General features: G+C 50.1%; 1 protein-coding gene across 2 annotated transcripts in view; it reads right to left on the bottom strand.

Moving 5' to 3' along the window:
• Positions 1 to 3,989: 3,989 nt before the first annotated feature.
• Positions 3,990 to 27,041, bottom strand: part of Grik5 (glutamate ionotropic receptor kainate type subunit 5) — a 58,405-nt gene continuing 35,353 nt past the window's right edge. Inside the window, exons 13-20 of one of the 2 annotated variants that reach the window (XM_027945803.2) lie at positions 22,002 to 22,118; positions 21,714 to 21,823; positions 21,214 to 21,387; positions 11,907 to 12,072; positions 10,885 to 11,110; positions 8,889 to 9,017; positions 8,672 to 8,793; positions 3,990 to 4,998 (exon numbers count right to left, since the gene is read on the bottom strand). In XM_027945803.2, the coding sequence (XP_027801604.2) occupies positions 4,570 to 4,998; positions 8,672 to 8,793; positions 8,889 to 9,017; positions 10,885 to 11,110; positions 11,907 to 12,072; positions 21,214 to 21,387; positions 21,714 to 21,823; positions 22,002 to 22,118 (1,473 nt within the window). In that variant the 3' untranslated portion in view covers positions 3,990 to 4,569. The remainder of the gene's footprint in view (positions 4,999 to 8,671; positions 8,794 to 8,888; positions 9,018 to 10,884; positions 11,111 to 11,906; positions 12,073 to 21,213; positions 21,388 to 21,713; positions 21,824 to 22,001; positions 22,119 to 27,041) is intronic. The other variant, XM_027945804.2, reaches the window with a different exon arrangement.

Raw genomic sequence — 27,041 nt, forward strand, 5'->3', positions numbered from 1 at the left:
GCCCGCGCCTCGGTCAGAGCGTGCAGCCGTCGGTCCGTCTGTCCCACCGCACAGAGGCTGCGGCGGCTGCCGCCTCCGCCTCCTCATATGCCCGCGCCCGCGGGGGGAGGCGGCGCCGTCCAATCCGGGGCGCCGCTGAGCTGATGGACGGCCCGCGGCCCCACCCCCGGTACTGCAGCTGTCCTCCCCCACCCCCACCCCGTCTCCGCAAAGTGGAGGCGCCACTAGGAAGGGGGGAGTACTGCGTGGAGGCGGGGGAGGGATCCCGGAGACCCCCTCTATGGAGGGTGGGGCCTCTGAGAAGAGGAAGGGCTGCAGAAATCCCCTCATTGTAGAGGTGTGCCACCGGGAGAGGGACCCACTGAAGGGGGTGGGGGCGGGGTAGGGGGAAAGCCCGAGTGAACCACCGCAATAAGGCAGGGGCCCCAGCGCACCCCCTCTGCAGTGTGGCGGGGTGGGGCTGGAGTCTGGGTTGGTGCTGTTCAGGGGGATGGTGCTGCAGGAGAGGAAGCTGGAGGACGCAAGAAAGCAAGGAAGACCCCAAACTGAAGAGGGGTGCTGCAGGTGGGGAGGAAGAGTCCTGAGACTGCCCACTTCCCCAGTGTGCGTTCCGCCATGGCTGAGATATAGGAGATATAACTACAGAGTACACAGCCAGGAGACACCAGGAGGCCCAGGAAGTGCCCAGCACCAGTTATGCACCACAGTCACATTCCATCACACACCAGCCTGTACCCTCACCTACAACACTATCCATCGCACAAACAGAGGCTCACACAGGAAGGAAACACACATAGAGCACACGCTTTGCAAAACCATCAAAGCACAACAGAATCATCGGCACAGTTGAAAAGCGCCATGTAGGTCCCACACCCTCAGAATGCTACATCACAGACCCATCCACTGCATCTGACCTTGCACCATCTCAAAGACCCGCAATGTACAACCCATGAACAAGATTCACCTTTACATCACACATGCTCAGGCCTCCAGACACATCACAGGACACACGAGCTATTGTGGACCTGGACACCATCACATAGCATCACACACTTTATCATACACACTGCTCCCTCGTATGTCTGGACACGAGCAAAGGTCCACAGTACAAAATTGCCAAATTGTTGTTGTGAATGACAGACAAAAAGATGCATACACTCACACACAGTACAACAGTTCACAGAAATAAGTCATATAACACCATCCCACACACCTCTCACATATCACGTATTATAGCACTATCACGTACACCTTTGTGACACCTCCAAACACAGCCTAACACTCCCACCCACATGCCACACCCCCATCACAGAAAGTACACATACACACACACACACACACACACACAGCCGGCACCCACACACCAGGCCTGCCACACACACACGCAACACCATCAGCCACCCCGTGGGACCTGAGGAGTCATAACCTCCACTCCCACTCCCAACACCACTTTGCTTCCATGAGGAACATCCCAGACTCTCCCTGGGGATAGAAGAGAGGGGTGTGGAGAGAGAACACCTGAGACCTTGTAGCTTTCTAAGAATGGATATCCCTCCCATCTATGGAAGTGGAGATATGAGGCACACAGGCTAGGAACAGGGAAGAGCCTGGTGTGTGGGAGTGGGTGAAGATTAAGGACCTGGTCAGGGAAATGTGTGAAAGGCTGAAGGCTAAAGTGAGAGACAGACGGGGAGAGACAAAGTCAGAGCCACATAGATGACCTTGGACAGGTTCAGGGATAGTGCCAAAGGAGAAGGAGGTAAGGAGGACTTCCCCAGCACTCAGAGCCTCATCCCAATCTTTTTCTCTGACCTGTCCCCAGTCCCTCTTGCTGTCCCTTGTTGCCATGGTAACAGGGAGACTGACTCTGCAGCAAAAGGAGGCAGACCAGGCTGTTGCCATGGAGACTGGGAGAGGCAGGAGGAGCCACATCTTTCAACCCAGGTACATTGCTACTAGACACCCCCTCCCCAACTCCAACCCCTTCCCCAGGGAAGGACAACTTGTATGTCTACACTCATCCCTTTTCTTCCCTGTCATCTTGGCCTGAAGGTCTGGGACTAGACCAGGTGAGGATAGGACTGGGGAGATAGGGAAGCCTGGGAAGATGGGGGAGAAATAGATCCTAGGAGATCTACGCTCTCCTGCTCTCCAGCTGATCTGGGGGTGGCCTACCCCACCATCCTACCCCACCATCCTACCCCAGACACAGGCTCAGGTCCCCCCTCACGCATTCCTTTCTCAGACACAAGCCTAGCCAGACTGATGACTGTGCATCGTGCTCCCAGAGCCAGGCTCTGCGGAAGTAGGGGGAGGGAAGACTTAGGAAGGTCACCAGGATGGAGGGGGACAGGGGAGCTCGGCATGAGAGATGGAAGGAGAGACATAAAAGGAGAAACAGACACAGTCCAGAGCCAGAGAGAGAGACTGACACAGACAGACAGACTGAAAAAGACGTAGAGATCTGCAAAGGCAGAGATGAGAAAACAGGGAGACAGCAACAGAAATACTCAGTAAAGGTGACAGAGAGACAGGGCGACTATGCCAGGCAGAGACAGGTTTGGTCAAATGAAGACTCAGTGATAAAGATGGGGAGAGGCTCAGATCAGAAACTTGGTGGGTGAGGAGGATTCAGAAATGGGGAGAGACCCCAGAGGAGACCAGCCTTATAGTATTGGGACAGTGAGGGGAGAGGCCATAAATGTCTGCAATCATATTCTAGGCCCTTCAACAGAATCCAACCCAAGGGCAGAGGCATTGATTAGAGTCTAAAAGACGTGGAGGGAACAGAAATGCTGGTGCCGATCCTGAAGGGCACACATACAGCAAGTCTGAGACACAGAAGGGGCCAGGTGGAAACTTGGGGGCACTGTGAGCCCGGCATGGGGGGCTGTGTGCCGAGAGGGGTCTCTCGAGGTGTGTCCTGCCGGCAGAGGGACTACTAGGGAAGATAGGCGGACCCTGGATGTGAGCGTGGGCGCGGCTGTACTCCGGGCTGGCTCTCGGGTGCTGAACGGACAGCTCCCGAGCTCGCCCAGCTGCTGAAAGGGCGCGTCCAGCCTCCGCCGTCTCGCACTCTCCGACCCTCTGTCTGGTTTTCCTCACCGCTCTGGTCCCTTCTGGTCTCTATTTAGTTTTCTATGGCTTCCTGTCTTTCACCCAACTCCCCATTTCATCTCTGAAACTCCTCTTCTGCCACATCTCTCTCTCCTCCAATGCATCGCAGCCTCACTCCCTGTCCTTCCCTTTCCTGGCCCCTCTTTCTGCTACTCACCCCCCGCAGGGTCTCCTCCACCCCTGCCCCATCTCTTTCTTTCCCCGCCCCTTCAACTCTCCCCTTTCTGCACGGCCTCGTTTTGGCTCTCCCTGTCTGACCTTCACTCGTCCTTTTTCAGCTGCAGTTTCCACAGAAACCTCCAGCGGGGCGGAGGTGGGCGGGGACAAGAGGCAGACCCACCCTTCTCCCTGCTCAACCAGCCCTTCAGCAACCGCCCCGCCTCCGGGATTCCTCACTCCCCTCTTCTGGGCTGGAGAGGTACAGGTTCCGCCAAACACAGGGTCGGTCACGGACAGAAAGGGCCCACCTCAGTAAAGTACACACGCTCATGATCTCAAAGTCGCCGAATCACTCTGGTCTGGGAACACACTCGCCACCATAGGTGCCCCCTCAATGCTTCACACAGGGAACAGCTCACTGCCCTTCCCCTCCCCCAGCCCCATCTGGTTTTTGTCTTTCTGTGTCTTCTGCTCCCCATGTCTCCGCCTCTCCAGATCCCTGCATCTCTCCATCTGTCTCAGGGTCTCTGTCGCAGCCTCCCTCTGTCCTGAGAGAAGGTCAGTGGAGAGGAGCCAGCTGCTGAGACCTGGGCTGACCTGCTGGATGTAGGCAGGGCCAAGGGTGGAGAGTGTGTTAAGTGACCATCCAGGCCGACTTCAGGGACCCAAGCCTCCAATGTCTTCCCACTCCCAGGAAATGAGACCCGGGTATCCCCAGTTTTGGGGTTTTGTTCTTTTTTTTATTCCAACAGGGACTGAGATGTGGCAGGGGTAGGGATGGGGGCCCAACTGACCCCCTCCCTTGGGGGTCTCATAGAAATTCCGAGGTTTCTCCCCCAAAAAAAGAGAGAAAGAGAAGAGCGGAGGGGCGCCAGGGGACACCCATCTGTCCAGAGGCCTTCCCCACCTCCAGTAGTTTAGAGGGCAGCTTCAAGTCTTGGGACGCCTGAGCAGTCCCAGGGCGGGATCCTCCCCGCCAACTGTTTTCTGCCTCTGGGAACGGCCCCTCGCAGTCCTGGGCCCCTGGAGTCCTCAGTTTCTGTGCTCCTCTTTCCCGCCGCGGGGGGGCGGAGTGCGGGAGTCCGTGGCGCCCTCTCGCGAGTCCACTAGGGGGCGCAGGCCGGCTCCGGAGCCCGGCCTCGGACCTCACAGGGAACCGAAGGCAAAATCGCGGCGTCAGGGGCATCGCCCCAAGTCCTGTATCCCTCCCGCTAGGGAAGCGGGAGCGGCCGGGGCCTGGGGCAGGCCCAGTCCCTACGGTCAGTCCGGGCACCCACCCGGCCCCGCCCGTGATCACTCGTGCTCGGCCAGATCGCGGGGGCCGGCGGGGCCGGGCCGCGGCCGAGGAGGACTGGTAGCCTCGGTGGGGGCGCCCAGGCCACGCGGCGGCGCTCCCGCCCCAGAGCCCCGCAGAGCCTGGATGCGCCTACACTCCTGGCAGACACGCACGTGCGTGCAGGGGGTGGGGATAGAAGGCCGGGGCCCACCTGGGGGCCCTGGGTCGTCCAGGAGGCGCTGCGGGCCTCCGTGAGCGCCGCCTGCATCCCCACCCGCGCCGGCCGAGTAGAGCTTGCCGTTACTAAGCCGCATCTCACGGACGGCGCGCAGCGACAGAAGGGCCCGGCTAGGGCCGCCAGGGCGTCGGCGCCGGCGGGAACGCGACGTCTTGCGGCAAGATACGGCGTGGCGCAGCTCCTGCAGCATCTCCTGACACACCGACACCTGAGGGCGGCGCAGGGTGGTCACCCTCTGGAGTGCTCCTCACCATCCCTCCCCTCACCATCCCATCCCTTTCCCAGCCCGCCTCTCCCCATGTCCCCAACTCCTCTACTCCTTTCCCATCTGCACATCCTCAGCATTCTCTCCCTGTCCCCATCTTCTTCTACACCTCCTCTTTCTTCTGTCTTCACTTCCCATTCTGTTCACCAGCCCTTCATCTCCTGTTTCTGTCTCTTTCTCTCTCACATCTCCCATCTTCCTTGGGTTTGTCCCTGAGCCTACCTGCCCTCACCAATTCAGACTCCTGTTATTCCTCTTAGGTTTCTGATGCCCCTAGTCCTTCCCTCCTGACAGTCCATCTTCTCCTGACAGTGCAAGCCATGTTTACTGAATGCTGCTGTGTGCCAGGCACTGTCCTGGGCACAGCAGAGAATAAAACAGAAGTCCCAGCCCTCATGGAGGTTATAGTCAAGTAGGCAGAGTCAGAAAATAACAAACATGTAAATGTATGTAGTATGTTAGATGATGATGAGTGCTTTGGAAAAAAGTTAAGTAGGGAAGACAGATAAGCAGTATGGATGGGAAGTCATGCAGGTCAGAGTGGCAGGAATGGGGCATGCAAAGGGGGGAGAGAGAGGAGGTGAAATGTGGGCCAGCTCGAGAAGGCCTGTAGGCCATTGTAAGGCTTTTGTCAACTGACTCCCAAGTTTGAAGCCGACAACTGCTGGGTTTTCATAGAATCACTTGAGCTTTTTAACAGCAGACTACAGGGAGGCAAGAGCAGGGAGCCCACCTAGAGGGCTACTGCAATAGCCCAGGCAGGAGGTGGTATTAGCTAGACCAGAGTGGTGTGAGAGGGCTGGACTCTGTGTATATTGTGACAGCTGTGGAGACAAAAGGATTTGCTGAGATGGTGAAAGAGAGGAAGGAGTAAAGGATAACTCCATGTACTTTTGGCCTGAGCAACTGGAAGGTTGGCATTGGCTGGTGGGTGTGCAGGACCTCAGTGGTGAACACATACATTATGCATATATTACCAGATGTCCATGTAGAGATGTCAGGTATGGAGCTGAATTTACAAACTTTGGGCTCAGGGAAATACACACTTGGGGGTTATGGAAGGCAGTCTCTAAGATTCTACCCGCCTCATGTAATCCTCTCTGTATCAGGGTTGGTCTGTGGGACCAACAGAATTTGGTCATCTGACATTTTCACTTCTTGCCCTTCCTCTCTTGGATCACTTGCCTTGGGGGATGTCAGCTGCCACAGCATGAGGACCATGGAGGTCACTGTTCAAGAAACTGAGGCATCCTACCAACTGCCTTTGAAAGTACTAATCATGTGTTTTATTTTCTGTGTCTTAGGATGTTTTAATATCTTCAAAATCTTGCAGGCTGGGGAGGGACTAACCCTCCCAGAACTAGCCAAATCTTAGATAGCAAAGGACTCCTCAGCTTATCAGAGGCACAGCAAGCAATATTGAGTCTATCTATACTCCTACTCACCCCTTGTACCTAATTTAATTTCATGTACCCCCAATATTTACCCTGCCCTAAATCATTCCAGGTCAGGTACAAGACAACTAGATACAGCCCCTATAGTCTAGAGTCCACTGACCGATTCAAACTGGCCAGTCCTATGCCTGCCTGCCCAACCTTGCCCAAAGAAACTGCAGGAAAACTAATGGCCTAGTCTTTCCTCTCTGGGCAGCTTCTACTTCCTGACCAAATCTGGTGCTTCTCCTGTGGCCCTATGTGATGTCCTACCCCCACTTCTCAGGAAACATAATAAGAATCTTTATCTCCATACCCGCTTCCCTTTATTGGGGATTGAACCCAGGGGCACTTTGCTACTGAGCTGCATCCCCATGCTTTTTAATTTTTTATTTTGAGACAGGATCTCACTAAGTTGATGAGACTAGTCTCCAGCTTGTGATCCTCTTGCCTCCACCTCCCTAGTCCTGCAGATTATAGGCATATACCACTGCTCCTGGCTAAGAATCTCCTTTCATTGGTGCTGGCCTGTGTTGTCATTCAGTCCTCTCCATAAATGAAAATCATGGATATATTTGGGACAGTGAGCCATCTTAGAAGTGGACCCTCCAGCCCCCATCAAGCCTTCAGATCCCAGTAGCGCTAGCCAACACCAAGACTGTGACCTCAACATAGGGCGGTAGAACCACCCTGCTAAGCTGTTGCCTGGTTCTTGGCCCCAGAAATTGTAAGCTGACAGAAGTTTGCTGTTTTAAGCAGTAAAGGTATTATGGTAACAATGAATAACTAGTATAGAAGTCATCAGCACATTTAAGAGCCATTCCTGGGACCTCTATGGGAAATAGAGAAAAACAGAGAAGAGAAACAGTCAGAGGAGCAAGCCCTGGGATCCCCCAACAAATCCTGGGGAGAAAGGGACCCAACAAAGGAGCTTAGGAGAGTGACTTGAGAGGCAGGAGGAAAACAAGGGATCAGCAGAGAGGAAAAGGTATTGAGGAGAGAGCGATAAACTGTGCTGAAGCCTGCTGCTGTCCCAGGTAGATGAGGCCTGAGACTTGGGCACTGGATTTCAGATGAGGAAGTCACTCATTAAAGCGTAGAGGGGCGGGCTGAGGTTGTGGCTCAGTGGTAGAGCGCTCGCCTAGCATGTGTGAGGCCCTGGGTTCGATCCTCAGCACCATATAAAAATGAAATAAAAATATTGTGTATCCACCTACAACTAAAAAATAAATGTATATATTAAAAAAAAGAGTAGAGGGGCAGGGACAGAAGCTGGGCCCAATAGTGAATGGGTGGAGAGAAACTGGAAAGAACAGGGAGATACAATCCTCTTAAGGAGGCAGAGGAAAGAAGAGAGATCTGATGGTGGCTGGGAGGAGAAGTAGGGTCAAGACAGGACTTCTTTAGGTGGGAGGAGTTACAGCACATTTGTATGCTGACTGCTGATCCAATAAAGAGAAGACAGCTGACTGTGCAACCCAGGAGGAAAGACCTGGGGGTATAAACAGACTCAATATTGTTTGCCTTGCACTGGAGAGATGTCCTTGGGAAGATGAGGGGGTGATCTGGGCAAAGGTGGAGGCTGTCTTCAGAGGAGTGGAAGGGACAAGTAGAGAATGTGGGGGGCTGGATGTGGGGCTGGGGTTTTGGGCTGTACCTGTGAGGTCAGTTGCTGGAAGTGAGGAGTGGAGGAGGATTTGGAGGCTGGCAGAGCAAGGGAAAGCAGCACTAGCAGTCTGGGATGTGGGAACATGAATGGGTCTGGAACAGCAGAGGTGTCACCCAGCAGCACCTAGGGCCCTCTGGAAGTAGTGATCCTGACTATAGCATGAGACTGGTCATCAAGTCTGCATTCTGTGGCTTGTTTCTCCTCTAATTTTTTCTTGCTTTATGGCCTCTGTGGCTCGCCACACTTTTCTCCCCCCACCCCCTTTCCCTGCATCTTTATCTCTTCCCGGGCTCTTCTCCTTCTATCCTTGCACGTCTGGATGCCTGCTCTCTCACCTCTCCTGGGACCTCCTTAACCCCAGGAGTCTCTCCAGGCCCCTCCTTTCCTGCTGTACTCCTCCTCCCCCTTCCCCAGCTCCCCACCATCCACCAGGTGGCTTCCAATGCCACATCCATCACATGCTCCAGCCTAGGGGTCCCGTGCTTTATGCCCCACCCTTGGCCAACTTCCTCACCTCCTCAGACTCTGCTGACCTCCTTGTGGACCATATGAATTCCATGACCGCCACGAAGACAGCGATGATGAGGCCACAGATGAGCACGACAAAAATGCCACCAATATTCTCCATGCCCAGACCTGGGGGTTAGGGGAGAGCCACAGAGTGGGCTGTGTGGGCATTGGGCTGCAAGGAGGTCCTTAGGAAGGACATGCCGCATGCAGGGGTGGCTGACCTTTCGCTCGATGGTCCTCCTCCTTGGGGCACCGGCCTCCTTCCCACCACTTGCGCTTCAGGATCTCTAGTCGGTTGTTCTCCTGGAGCTGCAGGATGGCCAACGTGATCTCGTCCCGAAATGGGGAGCCTGGGCCGGGCACATGAGAAGGGACTGGCTATCAGGCCCTGGGGCCCTGCCTGCCCCAAACCCAACTGTCCCCTCACCGTGGCCTCTGTCAGTCCTTGATGCTGCTCAGGTCTTCCTTGTGGCCTCTCCCCACCCCTAGCCAGTTTCTTCACAATACAACAGCCAGGAGTCAGTTTTAGGAGCAATCAGATCAGTCCTCCCCTGCTGAAACCTCTTCCATGGCTTCCCTCACTGCTGCTAGAACAAGGCCCCTCCCTCTGCCTACCAGAGCCTGTATTCTCAGGCAGTCACTTTCTGGTACCCTTGCCCAAGGTTCTCTCAGGTCCAGCCACATTGACCTCCTTGCAAGTTCCAAATCAGCCTAGCAAAGTCCTACCTTAGGACCTTTGGCTCTGCTGGAATGTTCTTTCCCTCACTTCACTCAGATCTCTGCTCACATGCTGGTTCCTCAGGGTCTTCTCTGATCACTTTATTTAAAATGGCCCCAAGAGCCCCCTTCTGTCAGTCTCTTCCCCTAAATTTTCAGCTAGAATACTTATCACCACCTGACGTCATATGACACAGCAGCTACATGTTTATGATCTCTGCTGCCTACTGCCCTAGTGGAAGGTAGGAGGGGCTGGGGTGCTTGGCATCTTCTCTCTGTTGCCCAGCATCCAGCCCAGGGTCTGGCACCTGTGAGGGCATCAGACCAATCTGCTGAGTGAATGGATCCCCATTCTCCCCTCCTCTTCACAACACCTCTCTCCTCACCCTCATGTTCTCCTCTTGAACCATCCTTGAGCCTCAAACACCCCATATATCCTGTTCTGTACGCACTCCTTCATTTACTAAGATACTCATAGAACATCTGTCACATGCCAGGAAGTAGGGATATGGTGAGTAGAGGTAATTAATGTTTATTAGGCACCTGCTATGTGCCAGACCCTGGGTTTGCAGAATTTATTCAAGCCTTGCAATGACCCTGTGAAGCAGAGGTTTCCATCTGAAGCAGATATTTCTGAATGAGGCGATGCTCTTCTCTTAGATCATGTACTGAGTCAGGGTGGAAAGTGGGATCTAAAACCAGGCTGATGTGACTCTAAAGCCTGTCCCCAAGGCACCAGGCTACACTACTTCTCTAGAACAGCATGAACTCTCATGCAAAAATGCTCAGAATTTCTGTGCAGTTACAGGTAACTAATGTAAGCACCAATGGCTCACACATGATTTTAAAAGCCAAAATGTCAACATTTGGAGACAAATCAGTGGTAGGCTTCTAGCACTGAGCCCTGAAAAAGCATGTCCTGAACTGAAGAATAAAATAACATGTTAAGTTCCCATGGAGGGGTCATCCTCTCTTCCTCCCTTCCCAACTCTCTTCCTTCCTCCCTATCTTTCTCCTTCCCCTATCCAGCCATCTATCTATCCTTCCTTCCTTCCATTTACATACATACCTTCCTTCTATCCATCCATCCATTTATATCATTTCCTGAGCACCTTCTCTGAGCCAAACTGTAGGCTTTGGTGCAGAGAATATGAAGCAAATAAAATCAAGTCCTCTCCCTCAAGGGCCCCTTAGGCCAATGAGGAAAGGCAGCAAGCTTCATAGCCAACATGTACTGAGTTGTACAGCAAAACCTCATTGAATTCTCTCAACAGCCCTTGGAGTCTAGAACTGATTGTTCCTGGGTTCATCTTTGCAGGTGGAAGGTACAGAGGCACAGGAAGGTGATGACACCTGCCTAATGCCACACAGCCAGAAGATTACACACAGAATTCTCAGCCAGCCTCTGGGGGCCCTGGCCCAGTCCCGGGCCTGCTCACACATCTTGTTTTCAGACACAAAGGGCCCTTGCCCCATTCCACATCCTCACTGAAGCCATACCCAGCGGCATGCCAATGCCATAGCCCTTGGTGTCGAGGAGGCCCCCAATCTGGGTGAGGTTGCAGTTGAGGCGGCGGTGGTACTCATTCATGGTGGACTCCAGCAAGAAGGCATAGCGGGAGTTGAGGACACGGGCGATGCCCTCTTCTGTGCTCTTGACGAACACGCTGGGCTGCTTGGACTGCATATAGTTCCACATACGCTGGTACGTCTGGTACCGAGAATTCTGGGCAGAGGGAGCACAAGGGGAAGACAGGTGAGGGTCTCTCCACCCACGTCCTTTCCTAAGCCCTGTACCCTGCCCTCCAGGATGTCTCCCTCAATCTGAGAGTACAGAGTTGAGATCAAGACAGAAAGAGCCAAAGACAGAGGAGAGAGACTAGACAAACTGTCCAAGCCAGGTCCAAATCATCCCCATGCCCCCTCTTCCAGGATGCCTCACAGCCCTCATGGCTCAGCAACCTCCTAGACCTACTCCTGTCTCCTCTCCCCTAACCCTCCAGTGGCCCCACCCAGCTTCAGCCTCCTCCAGAACACTTGTCTACCCCAACCTGGCCCAGGGGGAATGTCCAACTCTAAACTGTCACCCCTTGCTCCCCACTGCCCATGTGCAGAGTCCAATCTAAGTGCTCTCCCTGGCCTTTGAGGTTTTTGAGTCTTTAACCCAAACCTCCTTGCCAAGCTTTTATCTTTCTTTTCTTTTACCCCAAATACATAGAGTGTATTCTCTCACTTTTAGGGCCCTCCTTCCTCTCTGTTGGACGATATTCCCAGTTCTAACCCTTCTAGAAGTTCCTTGGCCCTGCTTGTCCTCTACTTATGGCACTGATTCAACATTAGATCCCTGTCCCCTGCCAGACAGCAGCACTCCCCATGAGAGCAAGTGTGTCCTTTGCTCCCATACCTCCCGACCGTCACTGATCATCAGTCTCTGATCCAGGAGGCCCTGCCCAGCCCCACTCAGAGATGCTATGCAGGGCAGGGATCCCAACACCAAGCCTGAAGTTTCCGAGTGGCCCCACCTGGAAGAAGGTCATGGTGGAGCCAGCGTGGATGGTGCCGTACTCAATGTTGGTCTGATCTGCCAGGTCATCAGCCGACTCCACAGGCACCTCCATGCGCTGCACGGTGAGGAAGGCGGCCAGGTTGGCCGTGTAGGAGGAGATGATGATCAAGGTGAAGGCCCACCTGAGGGGTGGGAGGGATGAGCTGCAGGCTGGAGCCATCCCTGCCACTTTGACCTGTGACCATGTGCTCCATTAGTGGTACCTCCCTCATCAACAGTGACCCCAACATTAAACAGGCTGACTGCTGACTAGTGGACAGGTTAGGAGTGTGGATTTTGAAGCCAGACTCCTTGGGTTTAAATATCCATTCCAGAGGCTTCTATTTCCTGGTATGAGAAATACCCTTTCATGGGGCTGGGGTTGTAGCACTGTGATAGAGCACTTGTCTAGCATGTGTGAGGCACTGGGTTCAATTCTTGGCACCATATACAAATTTAAAATATAAAAGTCCATTGACAACTAAAAATACATTTACATAAAAAGTACCCTCTCACCATAAACCACCAGAAAACTGTACAGATATATGAAACTATAGAGAATGATAGGCATCTCAGGACTGTGATTCCTAAGAAAAGAGAAATGAAGTGAGACATCATCATATAGGCTGCCCAATGGATTTAATTTACACACTCAGCACCTGGAAGGGAAATCCAAACGGTTCAGCAATCCTGCAGAGCTGTGGAGATGGAGATAGGAGCTAGGGTGGAGGGAGCAAAATGTCCGGAATTTGTGAGACAGAATACTTAAGAGGAGGGAACTGCACAGAGAGTTCCAGAAACCTGGGGTCCCCTTGAGTCTTTGGCTGAATATCAATCTGTAAGTGCATGGATGAAACTCCATGGGGCCAGACAAGAACAAATTTCAAGGGGAAAACAATTCCCAGAGTTCCCACAGGGCTGGGAATTGCTTGAGCTCCTTCCAGCCAGAGTAGAGACTTCATTGAATATATGAGATATATAGTAGGGAACACAAAGAACACCATATTGGAAACTGGGTTTCATGGGCCCTAAAGACAACACAAGACCTGTCCTAAAAGAGCTTCAATATGGGCTTGGAAGGATCAAAATAATTCACAAGTAATTTAATTGTCTGCCAGAAAAAGTCCAAGACTCTTTTGATGTTTTGGTTTGTTTTTGTGGTGCTAGAAAGGCACTCTATCACTGAGCTAAGTTAAATCCCCCTGGTAGGTTCATTCTCTCTCCCTACCTCCCCGGACTTCCCTAGCCAGAAGTCCAAGACGCTATAATATAAACAATGTAAAATTCACAATATCTATCATCTAATTAAAAAAATAATCAGATATATAAAGGTACAAGAAAAAAGGGACCCTGGTCTGAAAGAGACTCAAAGTGGTCAAAGACGATGAAAAAGGTAGACAAGGACATTAAAATAGCTATTATAAATATACTCAAAATGCTCAAGAATATAAAAAGCACATGGAGGAGAGAAATGGAAGATATAAAAAAGAGGCAAAGGGACCTTCTAGAGATGAAATACACAATATCTGAAAAGAAACTTTTGCTGGAAGGGATTATACAGATTAGACACTGCAGCAGAAAAGATCAGGGAAATGGAAGACAGCTGCAGAATCCATCCAAAACAAAGCAGAGAGGAAAATGACTGTAAACAAGCAGAGTGCCTCAGTGGCTTGAGGAACAGTATCAAGTGTCCACACAGATATGATTGGCATCCCAGAAAGAGAGGAGAGAAAGCAGTGACTGAAAAAAAAATTATTTGAAGAAGTAATGGTTAAAAAATTTTCAAGTTTGACAAAAACTATTACCATGCAAACCCAAGAAGTTCAATAAACCCCAAGCAGTATAAACACATTTACATATAAAATACACCAGGGCACATTATAATTAATTATTGAAAACCAGTAATAAAGAGAAAAGCTTAAAAGCTGCCAGAATAGATAAAGGTGTGTGTGTGTGTGTGTGTGTGTGTGTGTGTAGGACACATTACACGTAAAGAAGTAAAGATAATAGCTCCAATAGACTTCTTGTCAGAGAATATTCAAGCCAAAAAACAAGGCAACAGCATGCTGAAGAAAAGTCAAAACAAAACTGTCAACCTAGAATTCCAAATCCAATAAAAACATCCTCCAAAGATCACACGTGAAAACATCTCTCATGTAAACAAAGCTGGGAGAGTTTGTTACCAGCAGACCTGCACTTTCAGAAATGTTAAAAGCAGCTCTTCAAGTAAAAGGAAAATAATACTGGATGGGCATGTGGATGCACAAGAAGGTATGAAGAACACTATAAATGGTAGACATGTAAGTAAATATAGAAGGCATATTCCACATTTGATTTTTTTCCTTTTTCTTCTTCTTCTTCTTCTTCTTTTTTTTTTTTTTGGTGCTGGGATAGAATTCAGGGTCTTATGCATTCTAGACAGATACTCTCCCACTGAGCTATACCCTTGGCCCCTAAAAACTTTTTTTAAAAACCTTTACTATTTACATACCCACCCACCACTAGTATAGTGTGGGGTTCATAAGATATACAGAAGTAACGTAAATGATAAAAGTCAAAAGGTGGAAGGATGAGATGGATATATACTGTTGCAAGGGTCTTACATCTTATATGAAATTGTATGTTACTTTAACTTTTTTTTTTTTTTTTTTTTTTTACTGGAGATTGAACCCAGGGGTGATTAACCACTGAGCCATCATCCCCAGCCCTTTTTATTTTGGGACAGGGTCTTGTTAAGTTGCTCAGGGCCTCATTCAGTTGCTGAGGCTGGCTTTGAACTTTCGATCCTCCTGCCTCAGCCTCCTGAGCTTCTGGGATTATAGTTGTGCCACACCACACCCAGCTTGCAAGTATTTTTTAATAAATTAAAGATGCATATTTCAAACCCAGAGCAATCACTAAAATAAGTATAGAAGTATATTTACTTGATGATGAAGATAAACAGAATCCTAAGATATCATAAACTCAAAACAAGGTAGGAAATAAGGAAAAAGGGAACAAAGAACAAATAGGACAAACAGTAAGCTGGCAGATGACTGACTTATTTATTTTGCAGTACTGGTATTGAAACCAGAGGTGCTCTGCTACTGAACTACGTTCCTTTCCCTTTCTATTTTTACTTTTTGTTTTACTTTGAACTCGTGAGCCTCCTGCCTCAGCCCCCATAGTAGCTGGAATTACAGGTATGTACCACTGCCCACAGGTCCAAGCTAAGAATTATTTTCAATTTTTTTTTTAGTTGTTGACAAACCTTTATCATTTATTTATTTATATGTGGTGCTGAGAATCGAACCGAGTGCCTCACACATACTAGACGAGTGCTCTGCCACTGAGCTACAACCCAGCCCCTGGTTTTCACATTTTTAAATAGCTAAGGAAAAAACCAAAAGACAAGTAATATTTTATGACACCTAATTTATATAAAATTCAAATTTTAGTGTCAGTAGCTATATAGTTATTTATTTATTTAGTTATTGTGGTACTGGATATTGAACCCAGGGACACTCTGAGCCACAAACCTAAACCCTTTTTTATAAAATTAATTTAAAAAGGCTGGGGGTTGGGGCTGGGGATGTGGCTCAAGCAGTAGCGCGCTCGCCTGGCATGCGTGCAGCCTGGGTTCGATCCTCAGCACCACATACAAACAAAGATGTTGTGTCCACCAAAAACTAAAATAAATAAATAAATAAATGTTAAAATTTTTTCTCTCTCTAAAAAAAAAAAAAGGGCTGGGGGTGTGGCTCAGTTTAATTTAAATCTAATTAATAATTTTAATTCTTTTTTTTTGAGACAGGGTTTTGCTAAGTTTCAAGGTTGACCTTGAATGCAGTCCTTCTGCTTCTACCTCTCAAATCATTAGAATTAACAGGCATGCACCACACGTCCAGCAGTATCTATGAAGTTTTACTGGATCACAGTCACATTCATTCATTTATATTTTATCTACGACTGCTTTCATACTCCAATGGCAGAGTTGAGTGGTCATGACAATGATCATTCATAGGACTGGCAAAGTATAATGACAAAAGGACCAATTCATCAAGAGGACACAGCAATCCTAAACATTTATGCACCTAATTATAGAGCCTCAAAATTCATGAAGCAAAAAATGACAGAACTGAAAAGAGAAATAGATAATTTCTCCTCAATTACAGGTGGAGACTCCAACACTCTCCTCTCAGTCACTAATAGGACAAGTAGAAAAGTAGACAGGAAAGCAGTAAGGACACAGAAGCCTTGAATAACGCCGTCAACCACTGGCCCTCGCTGACATTTACCCAACAGCAGAATACACATTCAGTGCAAGTACACACAGAACCTTTACCAGGACAGACCATTTGTTGAGACATAAAACAAGTCGTAGTAATTTTAAAAGGATTCAAGTCCTACAGAGTGTGTTCTCTGATCACAATGGAACTAAATTAGAAATCAATAATAGAAAGCTCTATGGAAAATCCCCAAATCCTGGCTCTAGCTGTATGACCTTGAAATTGTTTCAGTTTCCTCACCTATGAAGTAAGCACAACTGCAAGCCCTCCCTCACAGGGTTTTGGGAAGAGAGAGCAAATGTGCCACATAGACGTTTGCTCTTATTATCTTGGTGACACAAGACTGACTTGGGAGAAGAGGCACCCAGGGGCCTGGCTGCAGGACCCCAGGGCAGCCATTTGTCTTATCCTGCCCCCTTGTCCTCCTTCTAGTGATAATACAGCCTCCTGTAAAACAAAACCCAACCCCAACACACAAAACCCAGGGACTAACACAACCTTTCCAGAAACCAAGTATCTCCCAACCCACCCATGGGTCAATGCTGTCACTCACTCTTTAAAACAATATTAACCAGTGCCCAGTGACTCAAGAGGCTGAGGCAGGAGAATTGCAAGTTGAAGGCCAGCCTCAGCAACTTAGTGATGCCCTAAGCAACTTAGTGAGACCACGTCTCAAAATAAAAAATAAAAAGAGCTGGGGACATAAGTCAGTGACAAAGCATCCCAGGCGAGCGCGCTACCGCTTGAGCCACATCCCCAGCCCCAAAAAACCCACATACTTTTTGCAGTTAGAAAATAAACTGAAATCTCCAGGAATACATCTCTTGTTCAGACTGAGAAACAACTGGATGTTGCTTTGTTTGGTACTCTGGCAAGAACTCTTCGCCATTTTGGGAAGTCATGCCTCAGATGACTGGTCCGTTTGTGTTTGAATCCTGGAGTCAGGATGCTCAGATCAGCTGCATTAGCAAACTATCTCATTCATGGCAATTCATATTTGCCACACTAATTTGCTAACTATTTCCACATCGAATATCAAGGGTTGACAAAATTCTAATAGATGTGGCTACAGGAGGCTGCAGACCAAGTGGACACTGGAGACCAGGGGACAAGAAAACTCCTTATCATTCTAGACTTATTCCTTACAAGTAGATGCCACCTGATTATGGCATTCTGTCCTCTGGTGTGGCAACATCCAAGCATTTACATATTACCATCATGTTACTTTATTAGAAATCACTTTCTTTTTTCCTTCATATTGCAAATAGGGTGTTATATTCTTCTTCTTCTTCTTCTTCCTTTTTTTAAAAATTATGCCTGTTTGTAGATATATTATCCTTGAATTTCAGGGTAGAAAAGGAAGTTTGAAAGAATAGTTGTTATAAAAAGAAGGTGCTGAGTCTTCGAGCACTGAACCATCACTGGTGTGGGGTGAGAAGCCCATTTGAGGGATGGACGAGGGCAAAGGGAATCTACAGCGAAATGAGGTTGAGGACCAAAGTGGCCAGAGGAAACCTGAGGACATGGCATCCCAGAAGCAAGAACAGAGCCTCCAGTGGTGGGTGGCTAGTAGGGCATACACTGGCCACAAGGAAGAAAGGGATTGGATATATGGATAAGGGGGCTGCAAGAGACCCTGTGGAACTGGGGTTGTGGGGAGGGGGAGAGGCCAAGTGCAGCTAGCTCTGAGTTTTGGGGGTTTTCTTGCCAAGAGAGCTTGAGGGAAGGAGCAGCAGGGGAAGAGTAGAGGACAATGGCTGAAGAGAGTGCCCGGGAGCCTACCTGGAGATGGATGGATGTGAAGGCAGGCAGGGCTCAGAGAACAGGGAGAGGGAACAAGACAGAGTCTGGGAGGGACGGGGCTGTGGTCAGAGAGGTCTTGGAATGTTGATTTCCAAGGCAGAGCTGTCCTGCATGATGATGAGCCCCTGGATGTGGCTACAGGAGGCTGCAGACCAAGTGGACACTGGAGACCAGGGGACAAGAAAGCAGGTCTGGCCAGGCTACCGCAGGTTAAGCTTCAGCAAAGCCCTCTAGGATGATGGCACCAAATCCCTACTGTCTACTACAGGAATGCCAGCCCCTGGAAGTCAGGGACCTGGCTTGCTGAATTATCACGATGGGGTCATATCTGCAGATTAACAAACATTTATGAAATGAGCAAATGTGTGAATAGATTTGGGGTACAGAAGAGAGGAGCATAGGGCCAAAGTCTCCAGTGATAGAGGGGGCATGACCCAGGGCTTCTGGGTGACAGCAATGGAAGAGGCAAAGAATGCCTGGCTGGAGAACATGAACCTCAGGAAGAGGGTCCCTGACCAAGGAGCAGGGATCATGGTTTGCAGAGAGGCCACTGATTCCCCCTGCCTGACCTGCAGTGGCTCTTCTCAGTGCCCTCTCAGCTACTTCTCACATACCTAGCTTTCTCCCACCCTCTTTGGCATGGATGACTCCACTGTAGCCCCTGAGACGGCTCCCATACACCTCCTCAGGGGGCCGTTCTCCACTGTTCTGTCATGCACTCTGCAAGTTCCTCAACAGCACTTTTTTTTTTTTTAATTTTTAAATTTTATTTTTAGTCGTAGATGGACACAACACCTTTATTTTATTTGTTTTTATTTAGTTTTTAAAATTTGGTGCCAGGGATCGAACCCAGTGCCTCAAGCATGCTAGGCAAGCTCTCTACCACTGAGCCACAACCCGGCCCCCTCAACAGCACTTTTGTGAGCATCTAATACATCATTATATTGAAAATATCAATACATTTCTCTTGAGCAGTATGGTAGCAGAATAAGCCTCCTCCTGCTGCCACCACCAAAGATATCTACATCCTATTTCCTAGAAAACATGATTACATCAACTCACATGGTAAAAGGAACACTGCAGATGTGATTAACTTAAGGATCTTAAGATTGGGAGATACTCTTGAATTGTCCAGACAGCCCCAATGAATCACAAGGGTGCTTATCAGTAGAAGAAGAAAGTCAGAATCAGGGGGAGTGGGGGGATTTATTTGAAGATGTTACTCTGCTGGCTTTGAAGATGGAAGAAGGAGGCCATGACCAAAGAATGTTGGTGTCTTCTAAAAGCCGGTAAAGGCAAAGAAAGGGATTCCCTCTAAAGCCTCCAGAAGGATCCAGACAACCCTGCCAACCTGATTTTAGCACTGTGAGATCTATTTTGGACTTCTGACCTCCAGAATACATTTAATGTGTTTTAAGCCAGTAAATTTGTGATAAATTTTGCAGTAGCCATAAGAAACAAATACAGGGCATCATCTGAAATGATGCAAATTCAAAAACTTTTAAAAAATCATTAAGACTTGAAAATTTCATTGGGGTAATCTGTGGTAATAACCAACATGAACAAATGAGATGTTGTCACAAGCCAGTATCCAGGACTCTGACTTGGGTTCTGTGTGGGTGCTAAAGTCTGAACTCTCATCCACTGTGGTTTATGTTTGAGTTTTCAAGTTTTCCCAGCTGTTCATAGTTTCCTCAATTAATACATTTATAGCCCCAGTTAGCTCCTCCATAGTGAGTACCAATACAAACCTTTGGAACAATACCACCAAAACAGAAAACAAAAGCAAAAAGACTTAAAAGTTTCAAAGCCAGTGGACTAAGTGAATTATAGTTGCTTCCACTTAGCTGGGAGAAAGAAAAACCTGCTGCCTCTTAAGGTTAGTCTTGATTGAACAGTTGTATATTAAATAATGTGTCTGGGACAGATCCATTAAATAAAATATGAAGCCCAGTGTTTATTGTTTACCTGTTTACTATCAACACCTTTGCCTTTGAAGAACAGGGACAGAGCTGGCATAGGAGGGGCTCAACAAACCCCTGTGGAATGTCCATGGATGCACGAATTCTAATGGGAAGGAGGGGAGGAGGACATGTCCTAGAAGGCCTGGGGTTTTCCTGGAGAAGGCTACGGAGGGCCTCAGGAGCTGGGCTGGCAGGGCAGTTCTGAGGGCTGGCACAGGGTGGGGCTGGAACCTGGCTCTGTATCTAGCCAAATGCATGCTCTTTAGCAACCCACTCCTCTCTAATCCATAAAACAGGGAGACTATTCCCCCTCCTAAACTTTCTCTTTAGTTGCAGGAACTGCAGCTGAATCCAATTGCTGTATGATAGACCAGGGAGGTAAATGTGAGGCCAGGCCAGAGAGTAATGGAAGTGGGGAGTGTGGGCCTGAAGTTGATGTCAGCTGGGATGCCGGTCAGTGCTGACAGGTCTCCTAGATTTGTGGGTAAATTTTCCGTTTTTTTTTTTTTTTTTTTTGGTACTGGGGTTGAGCCCAGTAAGTTACATCTCCAGCCCTTTTAATTTTTTATTTTGAGACAGGGTCTTGCTAAGTTGCTGAGGGTCTAAGATGCTAAGGCTGAACTTGAACTTGTGATCCCACTGTCTCAGCCTCCTGAGTCACTGCTGTTACAGTTGTGTGCCACTGTGCCTGGATGAATTTGCCTGGACATTGAGTGTTGGCATCTAATGCCACATTTTTTTTAAAACTGTGGACTAGAGACCATGAGTTCTCAGTGAATGCCCCCCTGACATGGGGCTTCCTGGAGCTTGTCCAAGGGGAAAAATAAGTTCTCTCCAGGATGCTAGGTCACTATGGGACTTCAAGGACTCTAAGTCTCTGTGATAACCAGGGCAATGTGTGTGACAGCAGATGATGTTTCTCCTGTTGTGACCATAACTCCTCCTGTCAGCACAGGCTGTCAGGCTCACAGGGTGTTTTTCCTTGACTGCCTCACTGAATCCTCACAGACCTCAGACATAAGCCTTTTTATTCTCAGTTTTCAGATGAGGAGACTGAGGCATGGAGAAAGGATGGGGCCTACCCAAGGTTATATGGCTAGTAGGCAGTTATGCTGGGGCTCAGTGTCTGACCCCATTCCCTGCCACATAGCTGGAGGTGGAGATCACCCAGAGGACTGCAGCAGCCTCCTACACCTAACAGAACTCAGATGACCCCTAGTCCCTGCCGGGCAGATAGAAAGCATCTTACCAGACTCCGCTGACACAGCGTGTGGACAGCGCCCGCGGCATGATCTCCGAGCCCTGCTGCATGAACCCCCCCACTGGGAACCAGAGGCTGTTGCCCAGCGTGTATTGGTTCTCCAGGATGTGGGGACGTGCCCGCAGGCATGGGTGCGGATTGTACCACTCGTAGGGGCTCAGCCTGTGGAGAGACATAGGCAGGTGCATGGGCCCAGGTGCAGGGGAAAAGGGTAGAAGTCGGGGGACATGGAGCCACTGTGGTCAGAGGAGCAGAGATGGGAAAGTGGGCGGGAAAGAGAAAGATGGATGGAGACATACGTGCAGAGGAAAGGTAGAGAGAAAGGGAGGCAGAGACAGAGAGACAGAGACATGGAGAGACACCTCTTCAGGGAAGAGGCAAGGAGATGGCCCAGATAGAGATCCACAGAGCAAAAGGCAGAGCCATGAGGGGAAAGGGCTCATGCCTTGTCCCTGCCCTCCCTCCTAGGCAGCAGAGAGTGCACTCACCTGGCAGCCAGGAACAGGACACAGCTGACAGCCAGGTAGGCAAGAAGCATGAAGAGCCACACGGCAGGGGAGAAGGGGTCCAGAAAGGAGAAGTAGCCAGGCTTGCGGCCCTGTGGGGAGTGAAATCTGGAGCTGCTCCTGACCTGGACTGTATATTCACCCCTGGTTCCTGGCGCCAGGAATCTGATGGGCCCATCTGTGGTCCAGTGGGAGTCCTGTTCCCATTTGCAGGCCCTGTCCCTATCCCCTGGGTCAGGCTGCAGTCCATGGTCCCCATTGGGAGCTTACCATGTGCACTCGGTAGAGGATGCTGATCCCCAGGGTCATGAAGGGTTTGGAGAAGTCGATGACCTTCTCCCGCTCGGCAGTGATGGTGAATGCAGCCACAGCCAGGTCTGCCTTCTGCTGGAGGGGAAGCAGGATAGGGCAGAGGGGGAGGAAAAGAAGACAGAGATGGGCAGTTAGAGAGAAACCTGTGCCACTGAGGGGGCAAAGGAGAGAGAGGAAGGGATCACAAGGGCCGAGAGCCTGAACTGGCTCTGGGTGTCCACCTTGGGCCATCATCAGCCCTCACAGCTCCTACTGGCTTTAGGCCTCCTCCTGCCCTAGTCTTGCCCAGCTGCTCAATCCCAGTCATTGCCCTGTCCCTTCCCCTACCAAGTATCATCAGGGACCTGCTTTATAGAACTCACCACTCACCTCTGTCCCCTACTAACCCAAAGACACGCAGACAGCCTGAGACTGGCCTTAAGATAACTGGTCACCAACTTGCTCCAGGACCCTCTTCAGGCTTGGTTTCACCTCTTCTGCATTAATCATTAGCACTGGGTGATGTTTATTAAGTGCCAGGCTCCGTGCTGGATAGCAAGTCATACAGATGATCTTGTACGCTCCTTCCAACAGCTCCCTGGGCCAATCCCAGCCCCGTTTTCTTAGATGGGGAAGTTTGCCCAAGTCTCAGGCAAAGGCACTAGTGAGTAAAAGATGCTGCTGGGGACTGCAAACTGGGGATGTGACCTCTATTCTCTTGCCCCTGGAAGACATTAGTGACCCAGATGTGTGCCTGAAGCCTCCCCAGACATATAGGAACAGTGTCTGGCTCAGTTGAAATGACCTCAGGGGAGGCTGTGTGGGGCCCCAAGTGGAGGGTGCTGGGGTCCAGGTCTTAAGCAGTGAGGGGTGGGACAGAGAGCAGGGTGTGGGTTGGACCTGCTGGTGTATCTGGAACTGCTTTTAGAACATGTTGGCTGATCCAAAAGGCCATTTCACTCTGGCTTAAGGGGACAGTAGCTGGTCTTTAGCCAAGGGCTGGACACAAGACCTAAAAAAATCCCTGCACTTCACATACACTCCTGCACGCACTGCACAGAGGAGCACTACACAGTCACTTCTGCACTATCTCACCCACACATGCCAATACACAGGCGGAAGAAGCAACACGCAGGGATAGTCCCTAATGGCCCAGCACATGCCCTCATATACATATAGCATTTGCATTCACCTGTACATGATGGAGCAGGTGAGGTGAGCATGGGGAGGTGGGAGCCCTGGCTATGCCCAGCTTGCTGCATGATCTCAGGCAACCTTCACATCTCTGGGCCTCAGTTTGCTCATCTGTAAACAGGGTGTCAGGCACCATGTCCTCCACAGATCCCTAGTCCCAGGATGGAGACCAGGGCCCCAGGATGCCCCTTTTAGCAACCTGACTCCATTCCCTGGGCCTCAACTGGGTCCCAGCCTCAGGGGCCAGGGACGGAGGGGCCTGAAACCTAAATTCAAAAACGGAGTTTCCCCTGAGGCTGAAATGAATGAGCCAAGGTCCTGAAGGGGCTGAGACAGGGTACAGGAGGGAACCCAGGCCTGGACATAACCTGGGATGGGGAGAGAGGACACAGTCCCCAGAAGGGTACAGCCAGTGTAGACAACCCAGGCCTAACCCCATCTGAGTCAGGGAGAGGCCACAGCCAGAAACAGAACCCACAGCCATGAGATGACACAGGAATCAAAGCACAACCCTGGATGGCAGCGAGACAGCCCAGGCCCAGGACCTAACCCAGAGGCAGGAATAGGTGGCAGGGATCAAACACAAGCCCAGATCACTGAAAGCACTACAAGGTAGAGGGGCACAGGCTAAAAACCAAACCCAAAAGCAGAGAGAATGCAAATGTGCCAAATGAAATCCAGGGCCAGGGCCAGAGGAGAGTCCAAAGACAATGCCCCAAGATCAGGGAGAGCAGACACGGACCTGAAAGATGAATCAGAGCTGAGGCGGCACAGGTCAAACAGCGGGCTTAAGGCAACAAGCGATGGCACTCTCGTACCTGCCTGATATAGCTTAAGCACTGAGCCAGCTCAGCCCCAAGGCATAACAGAGGCCCGGTGTGTGGCAGAGACCCAAACCCCATCTGATTCTGGCAACATCTGTGGGGCTTCCTGGGTGTTGAGAATGAGGAGCATTTACCTCCTTTCCTGTATGCTGGTCACATTTATGACTAAGATGTGAACTGTTGCGGGAACAGTCCAGCTAGCACAGGAATCCTATTCATTTTATGCACCCAGTGGCCACCCATGGTGGCCCAGTCCCCATTTCAGAGAAGAGGAAGCAGTGGCCTTTCAGATGGGTTCGAGGGGCCCTGGCTATCCCCAGTTCCTCAGGAAGCCTGCAGGCCCCCCCTGCTTCTTTTTCCCTGTCCCTTGAAGGCTCACCAACCTCCTCATCAGCTGGCCTGCTGCTTCTTTCTAGTAACAAGGGCAGTGGCACTGCTCCTGAAACACTCTTAGATCTATCCACCTCTCTTCACCTACACCACTCATAGATGCCCCTTCTACCACTGACAGACCCTGGATGAATTCCTCACATATAAGTCAAAGGGATGGTCTCCTGTTAAAACCAAGCATGGCCTCCCACAGCACCTAGGACGAACCCTTTCATGGCCCAGAGGCCCTCTGCAGTCTGCCTTGCTGGCTTCTCATGCCCTTTCTCCCTTACCCACTCCTCCAGTCACAATGGCCTGCTTTTTGCTCTTCAACTTAGCAGGCTCACTCCTGACCTCAGGACCTTTGTACTTGCTCTTCCTCAATCACTGGAGGCTTACAGTATACCTCACTGCTTAAGCCTACCCCAAAGCAGCCTCCAGACCCTACTCACCCCCACCCCAAGGCCCTCTGAGTATTCACATTATCCTTCTAAGTGCTTCTAAGTACATATTAGCTCCCACAGGGCCACTGTTCCGGGTTTTCTTGGAGTAGCTTGTTTGGTCCCCCAGAGAAACCTATAAAATGAGAGACCACATTCCCACCATACTACATGTGAAGAAACTGAGACACAGAGAGGGTAGGTGTCTTGACCTAGCTGCTCCCAGATTTGGAATCACTCCCTTGCTGAGGAGACTTCCTTTCTGCTGCCCACATCCTTCCATGGCTGGGGGCATCTGAGGTCAAGTGCAGGTATGACCCTTCCTTGGCTTTCAGGGAGCTCAAGAAATGAATGAGCCCTTGAACCTCCAAGGAACATTCAGCAACCTCAACATCTACCTTCTCCCGAAGACTGATCTGAATCTCATCTTCCCTAAAGCCATCACATTTGAAATCTGGGGGTCATCCTGTACATGTCTGTCTCCCTTGCCCTCACTGTAAACACTTTCTTTTTCCATGCTTGGGATTGAACCTGGGCCTTGCACAGGCTAAGTGCTCTACCACTGAGCTAAATCCCCAGTCCCTGCAGCCTCTTTTGAACCCTCCTGATTCTGCCCCCAAACACCTGCAGAGCTGAGTCACTCATCTCTGCCTCCACTGACTACCCCAGCCCAGGCCTCCACCTATGACTGGAAAGCTCATCTCCATCTCCCAGGCCACTCAGCTGGCAGCCCAAGGGACTCCAATATGCTACAATCTGTTCACACCACTCCCCTGCTTAAATACCTCAATGCCGCTCATCCTTCTTCAACTATCAGCCCCAATTCTCACCTGTTCCTCCATGAGGCCCTGCTCCATCTGGCTCCTGAAACCTTGCCTGCCTCACCCCCTGACATCTTGGTCTCCAGCCCAAGTTGCATCTCCATCTCCAGTTGCATCACAACTGCTGTGCCCTTTGCATTTGTTCATTCATTCTCTCATTTACCTGCTCAACATATCTTTGCTGGACGCCCTCTACTGGCCAAGCACAATACTAGCTTTGGGAGTATTGTGAATACAAACACACAAAGTGACAAGTGCAACGAAGTAAAACAAAGCAGGGCAACAGAGACCCACGGAAGACAGTGCTTTGGATAACTCTCTGCTGTAGGGTCTCATTTGAGACCCATCTTGAAGGAAGCACAAGGGCAAGATAAGAGAAGACCTGGTGTGCAAGTTCCAGGCTGTGGGACAGTGGGTGGTTTTTGAGGTGGGAAGTGGCTTGCAGTGATCAGGGAGGCTGTGGGAGAACAGGAGGGATGGGAAGTGTGGCATGGAGGGAACACAGCCCTGCAGGACCTGTGAGACATGGTGAGGGGTCGGGCTCTGCTCCAAGGGCAACAGAGGACGCCATGCCAGAATGATCTGGACAATCTGGGAGCAGACTGCAGGCACCAGAGTGGATGCAGGGACCAGGGAGCTGACTAAAAATGCCCAGGGAGATGGTGGAACAGGACTGAGGGTCAGCAGTGGTAGTGGAAAGTGGTGGTCGGATTTGGGTTTTGTTCTGAAGGTAGGACTAAAGGATCCTCAAATGCTGTGAATTCCTTCTAGGCTCCTGTCAAAGCCTATTGGACCCCCTCTTACCTCCTCCTCACCCTCATTTCCCAGCAGAAATACCTCTTTCTTAGATAAGTCTTCCCATCTTAACATGCACTCCCACACTTTTCTCCAATGGGACCCTGAAAGTTGTCTAATCTCTAGAATGAAATTAGGACGAATTCAAATTAGGAATTACAAGGGGGATCATCTAAGTGCCTAATCAAAGCACTTGTGATTCTCCCTCAGCTCCAAATATAGAGGCTATGTGCAACCTATATTCCTGCCTTGAAGGCTCTGCCCATAGGGGGGCACTAGAGGGAGGCTGCCGAGTTGCAGGGGGAGAGAGCTTGCTCCTTCCTGTCTCTCTTCTCTTCCTCCCAGCCTGCGTGGGCCCCTTGGCAGCAGTGGTTCCTTTCCACGATAGCAGATGAAGCCAGTTTACAGCTTCCCAACACTTGCAGAGCCAGCCCTTTCAGAAACACCAGCAGCAGCAGCGAAAGCTCCTCCTGTGGCCACTTCCTGCAGGACACTAAGAGCAAAGGTGGGCAAATCATGGACCCCAGGCCAAAGCCAGCTCATTTACCTAGTTTTGTAAATAAAGTTTTATTGGAA

This window comes from Marmota flaviventris, chromosome 18, assembly GCF_047511675.1.
Source record: "Marmota flaviventris isolate mMarFla1 chromosome 18, mMarFla1.hap1, whole genome shotgun sequence".
Taxonomy (NCBI): domain Eukaryota; kingdom Metazoa; phylum Chordata; class Mammalia; order Rodentia; family Sciuridae; genus Marmota; species Marmota flaviventris.